The 11,750-nt window shown below is 37.3% G+C and overlaps 1 protein-coding gene across 5 annotated transcripts in view; it reads left to right on the top strand.

Annotated features, from left to right (window-relative positions):
- Window positions 1-11,270, top strand: part of Pds5b (PDS5 cohesin associated factor B) — a 127,387-nt gene extending 116,117 nt beyond the window's left edge. The window contains exons 31-35 of one of the 5 annotated variants that reach the window (XM_013122830.3): window positions 1,023-1,128; window positions 4,977-5,416; window positions 5,515-5,625; window positions 7,953-8,091; window positions 8,613-11,270. In XM_013122830.3, coding sequence (XP_012978284.1) covers window positions 1,023-1,128; window positions 4,977-5,416; window positions 5,515-5,625; window positions 7,953-8,091; window positions 8,613-8,648 — 832 coding nt within the window. In that variant the 3' untranslated portion in view covers window positions 8,649-11,270. The remainder of the gene's footprint in view (window positions 1-1,022; window positions 1,129-4,976; window positions 5,417-5,514; window positions 5,626-7,952; window positions 8,092-8,612) is intronic. The other 4 variants (XM_005083163.4, XM_013122831.3, XM_005083164.4 and 1 more) reach the window with 4 other exon arrangements.
- Window positions 11,271-11,750: the final 480 nt, after the last annotated feature.

An 11,750-nucleotide genomic window follows, 5' to 3' on the forward strand; every position in this document is an offset into this window, starting at 1 on the left:
CCACCACCGCCTGGCTGGCTCTTTTTTTTTTTTTTTTTTAATTATTACCCATTAGATCTGCACTCTAATGGAAAGTCCAAGAGTGGGATCAGTTGTATAGAGCAGTATTACAGGGCCTTTACTTTGGAATGGCTTCCTAATCACACTGGTTTGCATTTATTAGGAACTTTTTGGGAAAACATACAGCATCTTAATAATGCTCACAATAACAACATGGGGTGTGTATTTTATACTGTTTGAATTTCTTTTTACTATCTATCTATCTATCTATATATATATATATATATACATATATATACTTTGTTGTTTGTAGTTTTCTTGTAAAAATATACCTTCTTGTTAGAGCTTGAGATTTATGAGTTCAGCAGATTGGTTTGTTTGTTTCGAGACACGGTTTCTCTGTAGCTTTAGAGCCTGATCTGGAACTCACTCTGTAGACCAGGCTGGTCTTGAACTCACAGAGATCCACTTGCCTCTGCCTCCTCGGTGCTGGGATAAGGTAAGGATGATGCAGAAGACTAGAGAGCATATATTTTACTTCGTTCAGCAAGTCTGTTAAGTGCCTGCTTTGAGCACTGCACAGGTTTACATACTAAGTAAAATTGTCAAAAGCAGTGCTTACGTGCATTATCAGGAGGAAGAAGTCAAGTAAGGTATGTAATGACTTTGCATGTTATTGCAACAGAGAGAAGTAAAGATGCGGGCAAGGAAGAGGCAGGGCAAGGTTAAGCTGCATGTAGACCAACTGAATGTACTAACTACAGGTTTTAATTTCCTTGCTTCTGCTTCAAAATGGAATCTAGTGTTCAAAACATCATGTGGTAAAATTATTATTTATTTCCTTAATTTATTAAATGGACTACATTGCTTACTGATTTGGTGCTAAATACAACAGGAAAAATTATCTTTAAAAGAAATGAAGTCCTTGCTTATGAAGTTATAATGCTATACAATGAAACAATCAAAAAAGGCTTTTCAGGTTATTTGATTGTAGAAGTAATTGCAGATATCTCTATTCAAAGGCTGGATAGCTCTGAAATGGATCACAGTGAAAATGAAGATTACACAATATCTTCACCTTTGCCAGGGAAAAAGAGTGACAAGAGAGACGACTCTGATCTTGTAAGGGTGAGATGCTTGGTTGACTGTGTGATGCTGTTAATAATAATAGTTTTAGTCGTTTTTGCTCTTTAGCCAAGTATTAAAATTGTAGTCAAATTTGGCATGTGATATACTTTTTGTGACTTTAGTTTCAAATTTGATATTATAGTTTAGTTGGAGTTTATGCGATTCTTGTCTTCAGGTAAATGATCTAATTCTTTGTCTTTGAGTCAAACATGTTAGTTCCATATTCAAAACTGTTTGCTTTCCTTTTTCTTTTTATACCCAGTATTTTAGTCATGGCCTTAGGAAAAGAGTGGAGTGCAGGTCCCAAAGTCGACCTTCTCCTTTTAGAAAGCCATTGTTAAGTTTTAATATATTAGTAGAAGTGGCTATAATTTCTAAATGTTTCTTGAAGACAGACAAATTTGGTGATATTTCAGTGAGATATGGAATTCATAGCCCAGTGGATTTGGTTGAGCTCTGAACATTTCTTGAGTAGCTGACTGAGTTTTCTGAATCTATTTTCTTGTCTATAGACTGGATAGTTTATGCTTTCAGCCTAATAATAATGAATTATTATTCATTGATTGAATAAATGAATTAGCCCAAATGAATTGTTGATGCTGTCTCATTGTTAAAATGATTTATGCCATTGAGCAATAGTTGCCATAAAACAAGTATATCTAATTCAGAAGCAGAGGCAGGAATTATTAATAAAATAATTATTTTTTGCTTTCTTTAGAATTTTATTTGCCCTTTTTGTTTCCCACTGGCATATTTCCATTATTTTCAAGTTTCTTCAACTTATCTAACCAGTTGTTTTATAATTAAAATTTTACTAAATCCTTATTAGCTACACTGTCAACTAGTGTTAAAAGTTAGACCCGGGGGCTGGCTCAGCAGTTATCAGCACTTGGTTCTTCTAGAGGCCCCAGGTTTGATTCCCGGCACTGTCTTTTCAACTCCAGTACCATGGCATCCAAAGACCTCTTCTGACCTTCGCAGGCACCAGATATGCGTACAGGCAAAACACCCATACACACTTATAAAGTTTTACCCAAGTAGAATTAAAAATTAGAGAAATGTAGGATCTATAAAAGAAAGAAGACATATTGCTGGGTTTCTAGAAGATAATCTTTTAAGTTAGTAAAGTATTTGTATTTTTATTTTTGTCTTAGTCAAGAAAATTTTTGTTGTATCATGCTTACAAATGAAGTAATTGAGTAGTTCATTATTTCTTTGTTTTTGGTAGCAGAAACAAGAGTGTTTGAAGTTCGAGGCCAATCTTGGCTTTACAGTAAGCTCCAGGCCACCCTGAATGCCATTAGGAGGCTATCATACTCACATGAACACACACACACACACACACACACACACACACACGCATACACACACAACCAAGGGTGTGTGGTTTGTGCTCAGCTATCATATACAAGGCCCCAAGTTTGATTCCCAACTGGAAAGGAAGATAAAGAAAGAAGGAAAACATGTCCATGTATGTTTGTTTTCATGCATGCAGCTCGCTTCTCTCAGGGTTTTACTGCACATCAGATGGGTCCTGTTCCTCATAGTAGCCTCTGTGGTACTGAAAGATAGGATGGGTATACAGTTTCAGACAGAACCTTAAACAGAGTAGTCAGCACTTGTGTGGGAGAGCTCAAAACCAAGAGACTTATGTGTTCTTCTGTGAGGAAAAAAAGGTTGAAATGGTGATAGTTTTCTCCCAGCTGAATGTGTAGTGAAATTTTAGTGATTTTTTTTCTAATGTAAAAAACAATATTAGTGGACATTAAAAGGGGACAGTATAGCTGACACCAGCCCAATAAGACACAGGTGTGTTTAGCTGTGGCCAATGAGATACAGTGTACTGCTGCTGCAGCCTCTAGACACTTTTTCCTAAGGTGGGAAAAGAGTCTAGAGTCTTAGAAATTAAGTTCCTAGAAGGAGGAGTGGACTCCATCCATCTTCCTGACTCACCTCCATCGAATTATCGCCTAAAGGTCTCATCTCATTGGGATATGCAGGTTTCACCACATGAGGGGCACAAATTCAGACTATACAAGAAAGAAAATAAAGGGTAAATATATGAAAAGAGTAGCTGAATATAGGTAAAAGTGCTAGGTTTCCCAGTAAGCAATCCAGACAAAATAAATAATACCAAGAACACCATCACCACCCGGGGCTTTTATTTTTGAGACAGTCTCATGTCACCTATTCTGGCTTTGAACTCAGTATGTAGCTTCTGATGCCTCCCCTTATGCATGCTGGGATTACTGCTGAGTACAGCCATGCTTGATTTTATGAAGTGCGGAGGATTAAAGCCAGTTTTGTACATCCTAGACAAGTACTTTACTAGCTCAGTCACTTCCCCCAAGTTACAATTTTTGTTGATTTTTTTTTTTTAATCAATAAGAGTTACTGTTTGTTTATTTGATGTGTATGGGTGTTTTACATCACATGTCTGCCCACAGAGGCCAGAAGAGGGCATTGAATTCTTCTGGAACTGGAGACACAGATGGTTGTGAGCTACCATGTGGGTGCTGGTAATCCCACCCCCCCCCCCATCACCCCCAGATAGGGTTTGTCTGTGTAGCTTTGGAGCCTGTCCTGGAACTCAATTTTTAGACCAGGCTAGCTTCGAACTCATAGAGAGTGCTGGGATTAAAAGCGTGTGCCACCACCAACCAGCTGTTATTGAACTTTTTAAGAGTGTAAATTTGTAGACTTTTTGGAAGTTGCATTTCCCTACAAGTATTCATATACCCTCTCATTCTTGGGTGTCTAAAGAATTTTCTCTATCTCCTTTTGCTCATTTATATATAAATTCTCCATAAAGTAAGATTTTATTTTAAATTTGAAAACCCCGGTGTTTTTTGTTTCTTTGGTTTTTATACTGTTTTGTTTTAAACTAGTCGAATCTGGAAAGAATGTCTCTGATTCAGTGATGTTTCTGGGTTTAGTGTGGGGTGAATGTGTTGAAATTTTGTATCCTGTAACCCTCCATTTAGAAAATAAAAACAGTTCTTTATGATATCACAAACATATACAACACATTTTTCTTTAATCACACATATTGTGTGGTTTAATTAGAGCTAGGTGAATAGACTGAGGGAATGGATGCTTAAGTGTCACCTGTATGCCCAGTGACTGCGTGTGAGGTGTTCATCTTAACTAAGAGACACGTATAATAATGTACTGATTTGAAAGGGCTCCCTTTGAAGCTCTGCATTCTAAATTTAAAGGTGAAGATGAATCAGTTGTACACCAGTGGATGGCCCCATACCCAGGAGTATATGGGCAGCACCAATTAGAACTGGGGGTTTTAAGAAGTTGGAGGGATCTTGGAAGGGTGGGGGTGAGTGTGCTCAAAAATACATTGTATCAAGTTCTGTAAGAACTAATAGAAATTGTTGTTTATTTGTTTTAAATGAAATTCTACTCTTATTCCAAGGAATTTTAAAAATCAAATTCTAGTAAATCACTTGGGGAAGCAACACACGTTTGTCATCCTAGCCACTCTGAGGTCTGACACGAGTAGAAAAGTAGAAAGATTGGTGCCAGCCTGGGCAACCTGAGGAGGCCTTGGTTTCTGCAAACTAAATAAAATAAAAGCAATAGATAGTTGTGATTGCAATATATTTAGAACTGTACATTTAGATACATATTTACGACAAAAGTAGATGACAGATTTTTAGGCGTCGTCACGTTGTACAGAATGCTAACAGTTCATTTGTTTGCTTACCATGCTGGAGCTTCAACCCAGGACCTTGCACATGCTAGGCAAGGGCCTTTCCACTGAATGACACACACAAGCCCTAATAATTTTATTTTTCAAAACTTATTTTTAAAAATTGTGATCCTCCTCCCTCCAGTCTGAGTTGGAGAAGCCTAGAAGTCGGAAAAAAGCACCTGTCGCAGACCCAGAAGAGAAGTTAGGTATGGATGACCTGACTAAGTTGGTACAGGAACAGAAAACTAAAGGCAGTCAGCGGGGTCGGAAAAGAGGCCGTGCAGCTTCAGAGTCAGACGAGCAGCAGTGGCCTGAGGAGAAGAGGCACAAAGAGGAGCTCCTTGAAAATGAGGATGAACAGAACAGCCCACCCAAAAAGGGCAAAAGAGGCAGGCCACCAAAACCACTTGGTGGAGGGACATCAAAGGAAGAGCCAACAATGAAAACATCCAAAAAAGGAAGCAAGAAAAAACATGTACCTCCTGTTATAGATGATGATGAAGAAGAAGAAAGACAAATTGGAAACACAGAACAAAAGTCAAAAAGCAAACAGCACCGAACATCAAAGAGAGCACAACAGAGGTGAGTATGTGTAACCCTACTGCAGCCATCGATGCAGCTGTACTTACCACAATATAAATCATAATTTGATGCTATCCACATTTGGGTCTTCCCCAAAGCAGAGCAGAATCTCCTGAAACTAGTGCAGTTGAATCCACACAGTCCACACCACAGAAAGGACGAGGAAGACCATCAAAAACGCCATCACCGTCACAACCCAAAAAAAATGTGTAAGTTGTAAATAATAATAAACTTCAAACCAATTTAAAATTATATTGCAAACTTCATAAATTTATAAACATAATTATTGCTGTATTTAAATTCCAAATATTTTGTCCCATTACACTAGGTAAGATGTTTTTATAAACTTACTTAGGGGATTAATAACCCAGTTAATAGTTGTACATTTTTATAGGTCTAGAGAAATCTTTATAAATGCATGCCAAATAGTTTTACAGACTTATGTTATAAAAACATTTTTCAGTAATCACTATGCATCAGCCAGGTTTCCTTGTTGCTGCAGGCTATGATTTTTCTTAATCATTTCCCTCATCAGTGTTTCCAGTGGATAAAAAGAAATGGTACTGCACCTTGGTTTTCATCCTTGGAACTTGTATAAAGTAATAGGCATTGTTTTTCTTAAATTGTGTCCATAGATATGACTGCAGGTTGCTCTTAAGCTTTTAATGTATCTGTGTGTACTTTTGGATACTTGCTCATTTAAGAGAGGCAGAACAATGAATCTGTCCAAAATCATTGCCATAATATGAGCACCAGCACTGTCAGCTGCAATCTGGGTAGGGCTGTCTTCTGTTATGAAGTAGAACCAGGATAGATAGCACATCCTATTAGTCAGAAATGTCATCTTGTTTCCTGAGCATGCTCAATATGTAACTGTACCCAGTTCTTGACTTTTTTTTTCGTAATTAAAACTTTATTGAAAAAATTGGCACTGAGATTGGAGTTCATTGTTGGGTACCTTCAAAATCAAACATAATTACATTGTCTTGGTCTACCAAGAACAATATTCTTGACTTTTTAGAGTTTCTAGCTCATCTTAGCTAAATACTTGGATATCATAGAGTTTTTCCTGTTCCTGTGTGTTGCACAGGAAGAGAAAAAGTTGCTTGAGTGTCTGTCAGTACTTTATGCCTTCTTCCATATAATTTTTCTTTAATGTTAGAAGTAAAGGTAAGTACACTATTGTGACAGCTTCATAACTATGTTTGCTTCAACAAGCAAAACCACTGTTTCTTAAGTAATAGTCAGTAGCCTGACATGAATTTTATAACAGTCATCTGATAACAGTTTTAAATATCTCAACCCTATAAGTCACCTTTTCCCTCATATCTGAACATCATAAAGTTAAGGGCTCAAGTGGTTGTGATTTCCCTTCAAGTTTCATAGCTCTTCCCATGAACATTCAAAACCTAACTCTTATCTTTTCCAGAATCAGGGCAGAAGGAGACTTTCTGTTCTATCTTATACTTTCTGGACAGTTCTTTTTCAGAGCTGAAATAATAACGTGTTATAATTTGTCTGCATTCTGTGTTCTAACTGTAATTTAATTGAAAACATTATCATCCTTGTAATTCTGTATGGTAGCACATAACAGACAAAAACTGGTGGGCAGTCACTAAGGAGTCGCATATGAATATATTTAGGGCATTATAAGAGAATATAGTGGAATGATTTGGGAGTTGGGAAAGTTTCCTTTTTGAAATGTGACAGTGAATAGACTACTTGAAAATACTAGGAGAGATGAAATGAGATAGCTCAGTGGTAAATACATTTGCTGCCAAGCCTGACTGTTTGAGTTCAATTCCCAGTATTCAATGGTAGGAGAGAACCAACTCGTTCAAGTGTCCTTTGACTTCCACAGGTGGACTGTGGCACACATGGTAACACATAGTATATAAATACAAAACAGAAGTAGGAGCTAGTAGGGAGAAGACACTTTGGATGGGCAGAATACTATAGTTGAGTTTTCTGAAGGTGTGAAAAAGTTAGAAATCAAATAAACTGGAACAGTCGGGATTTACTGAATTGTAACTGCCAGGAATAGATGGATAGGCCAGAACCATCTGAAGGAATGCACAGGGTTATTCTCAGGTCCGTGCAGGGGTTTGTGTGCAGCGACAGCATCTGTTCTGTGTTTTTAAAGGTCACTGTAAAAAGGAAAAGTCAGAGGTAGCATATCATTGGGGAGGAGTGAATGGGTTCAGATTTCCTCTGTAGTTTTGGAGGGCGAGAGGAAAGGTGCACAGTTCTACTCAGGATGCTGCTTAGAGTAGCTTAGTGGGTCAGATGTTCTGTGATGAGGAGGAAGGATGAAGTAGGCTTCAGGTTCAGGTTGTCATGAGCTCCTTTCAATAATCTCTGTAAGAGTATCAGAGTAATGCTTAGGGTCAAGATAGAAATTTATTTCTTATGGCATAATTGAGGATAAAAATGACAAGAATGCATGTAAACACACTATTTTAAGACATTTCTTCCAGTGAGTTAATCCACAACTTAAGATTGGAGCTCTCATTTCATTTGATGTGCTTTGCTCTAGCCGTGTGGGACGATCCAAACAGACAGCTACTAAAGAAAATGATTCAAGTGAAGAAATGGATGCGCTTCAGGCCAGCTCTCCTGTCAGTGATGACACTGCACAGGAAGGAACAGAAGAGGAGGACATTTCTACAGGAAACGTACGTATTACAAAATGCTCAAACAGAGCCAGTAAATATTTAGTTAGCTCCATTTAGCACTTGCTATGTATTATCTCTAATTCTAGATAATTTGTGCTTTTGTTCATTAATTTGTCGTGTTATTTACTTACCAGCTTGAATTAGGGGAGAAACAACTCTGAGGGGGGCTTGATCGTACATGACAATTATGGGTGTTATAATGTTTAGTGAATCTGTAAGCTGAATGCTGAGTGGTCCAAGGAGGGTGGCACTGGCATCCATTGATGTGTTTGTTTCTATGATAGAAAGCAAAAGAAAGCCACACTGACTAAAACTGAATCTTGAAGTAACCTTGGCCTTTGGAATTGAGTTGTGAACTGGCTTTGTATTGGCACTGGGTACTGCTTCTGGACTTTGTTCTTTGTAGGGAACAAATGGTAGTGCTAGTTACCACATACTTCTATGTATATTAAACTCGCGACTGTTACTTACCGTGAATGTGAATATGCTCACCTTAGTTATCTGTTGACTCTTCTCTTCAGGTACGACGGAGAAGTTCCAAACGAGAGAGACGATGAACACGCCAATAACGTGCATTGTGAAAGCTTTGGGGGGGAAACTTTTGTTTTTGTTTTTTGGTCAAGTATGAGGCTAAATAAAGCCTTTGATGCACAAAACGGGACTGCCAAAGTATGGACAGTTGGACCTTTGACCATGAATTTGTGGTCACATACGTCAGCCATTCACATAGTGATAACATTGACTACGGAGTCTTGTGAACGTGTCATGTGTGATGGCTGTGTAGACATTAACTAAAGAAGAACCGTGTAAATACGCCCTCCCCCATTTCTGACTTCTAAAGTGCTTGTATAGCTTTTCTCTGCGGCTTTAAACTGACAGTGCCCAGCTGCTTACTGGATCTCTTAATCTAAGAAGCATTGTTAGGATGGATCTCAAGCAGTCATCTGTCAGGGTTTGTATTTGTATTCTCTGCAATTTTACTGTGAACATTGAGTTTTCAACAATTGGTGTCATTTTCTCGATGTCACTGTTTGTTGGAGTTGAACAGTCTCTTCCTCTCTTTGTATCTCGCCTGTGTTTACCCCTGGCACCCTGCATCCCGAGAGGTGCTAGAGCATCTGCCATTACACTAGAGCAGCACCTCAGTCAGGAGGACACCACTCAGATTGTGAAATAGTCCTGAACTTATTTGATGACTTTACACCTCAGTATTGGTCCCAGAATTTTCTGGCTTTTCATGGCAATGAAAATTTTAAGAAAGAGATTTAAAATATTTTAATTTTAAAGAGTGTGTTATAAAATAATGTACTAAATTCTTTATTCCATTCTATCATCTTTTTTCAGTTTTTATTAATCTACTGTATCAATAAAATTGTGTAATTTGAATGGGCTTTTAATAGTCTAGAATGTTATTGTGTATAGATATTACTTCTTGAACATTATGTTCAGAAAATGCAAATTATTACACTATAATATAAAATCTGATATATACACATTAGAAAAGTTCTCGTTCTCCATAACCATGTAAAGTTAATCACAAACAAAAAATTTTATTGATGCAGTGTATCTTTATAAATCTGTTCTTGAAAGCCAAGTGTTTTGTATTTTATAGTGAGTTGCATGTTCATGAAAAGAATTGCTGATCATGAGATGTGCTTTTTCTGTAAATTCATACTTCGCCATAGTAGATGATAGATGAACCCTTAACATAGTTTTTCATCAAGAGTTTATAATTGTACTTTATTTTGGAGCCAAAAAAATTTTTGTTTTTGGGGGGTGGGAGGGTGGCAGTGATATATCTAGTTTGGGCTGACACTGTAGGTGTCACACTCATAAACAGTGAGTGCACCCAGAGCAGGAGAAATGGACATTTGCCTGGGTTTACCTTAGAAATCTATTCTGTTGTCATTATACCTGCAAAGTCTAAAGGTGACTATTGAGGCAGCGTCCTTTATATAGTTGTATGAACTGTACTTTGAACAGAAATGTATTGGTTACCACTTTATGCTCACCTGAATTAACTCTAGATTTATGGGTGCTGGGTTGTTTTTGCACAGTTGTTGACAACAGCAAAAGAAATCACATTTTAAATTACCAAGTTTATTATGTCAAATACAGAGCATTTTCATATAGTACACCTTTATGTTTAAGGTATGTTTCCAAAATTGGCTATAATAGATTGGGGATGCAATAAAGAAGTGACTATTTTAGAAAATGACATTTTGCTATTTTCCAGTATGTATTGCAAATGATGTGATTATTTTTCTTTTAAATATTTCCTCATGTTTATGAAACACTTTATTTTTAAAAAGGCATTTGCATTGTGTCCTAATCTTTCAGTGTTGAACTGTTCTTCCCAACAGTGCTGACAACACCAATGGCGATGGGAGGCTCTGTCTATCAGGGCAGCCAACATGGGATTATGATACTTGGATTTTAAATGTTTCCTTAGCTCTGCTCGCCAAGCAATGTTGTTGTCAATTTCAACAGTACAAAAGCATGTTTTTACATCTATGGCATAAATAATAAAGGATAGCTTTGTATTTTTGTCATCAACTAAAGTGCATTGGAAATATTTATGGAAATATATCTTTAAAGCCATTTTATAAAACATACAAAAATTATTATGGAGGATTTTTATTTGCATGGTCATCGTTCACCAAATTTCATTGCACATTAATGGTGTGTATCAGTTCATGACAAAACATGGTCATTGTAGATTTTGTGTTCTTTGCCAATAAGTCTATAATTTTAACCTGTTTGTTCACTTTTTGGGAGGCTTATGATGTAAAATTTTGATTTTTGTGTAGAGAAATAGGTGCAATAATGATCAAAGTTTCTGTCATGAGTCTTCATTCACTATTATGTTTAAACTTAACACTTCATGCACTAGTATTTGGAGAGCCTCGTATTTAAAATAAAGCTAGTTGTATATGCAGCATTAATTGCTGACATTGTTAGCACACTGTGGTGATCATACTCATCTTGAGAGTGTGTACTATCTGACATTAAGGAACGGTGTCTCATTGTAACAGGCAGACTGTGGGATCTGTTGGCCCCCAGGTGAGCTTTGCTTGCTGCACTGCGTCGCGAAGCTGCCTCAGCGCTCTACCCTGTGTGTGGGTGCGAATGTACTGTAAAACTTGGTCTAGACATTAAAGTTTAAGTGACTTTCTTGATCCTTTTACAGATTTCAAGTTTGACTTTTAAGAGTTCCCTTTGCCTACTGGAAGAATATTGGGGATTTAATGATTTGTTTAACTTAGGCATCTCTCTACCACATAGTATTATGTTATCATAACAAATGAATGGTTTTTAGACAACCAATTTTCAGACACAGTTTTAGATTTTCTGTGAAGTTAAATAAACATAAAAGCTCGTGCAATTATATTGGGGGGGGTTCGAGACAGGGTTTCTCCGTGGCTTTGGAGGCTGTTCTGGAACTAGTTCTTGTTGACCAGGCTGGTCTCGAACTCATAGAGATCCTCCTGCCTCTGCCTCCTGAGTGCTGGGATTAAAAGCGTGTGCCACCACCACCCAGCTTTTATTTTTATGTGACTCAATATATGTTTGCCAGAATAAGTCATGCTTATATTTTTCAATTTTGGAGTCTTTGCTTCTCAGTGGCATTTTTCTATACTTTATGTTTAAACTTTTCA

This window comes from Mesocricetus auratus, unplaced genomic scaffold (genome assembly GCF_017639785.1).
Source record: "Mesocricetus auratus isolate SY011 unplaced genomic scaffold, BCM_Maur_2.0 Super-Scaffold_100008, whole genome shotgun sequence".
Lineage (NCBI taxonomy): Eukaryota > Metazoa > Chordata > Mammalia > Rodentia > Cricetidae > Mesocricetus > Mesocricetus auratus.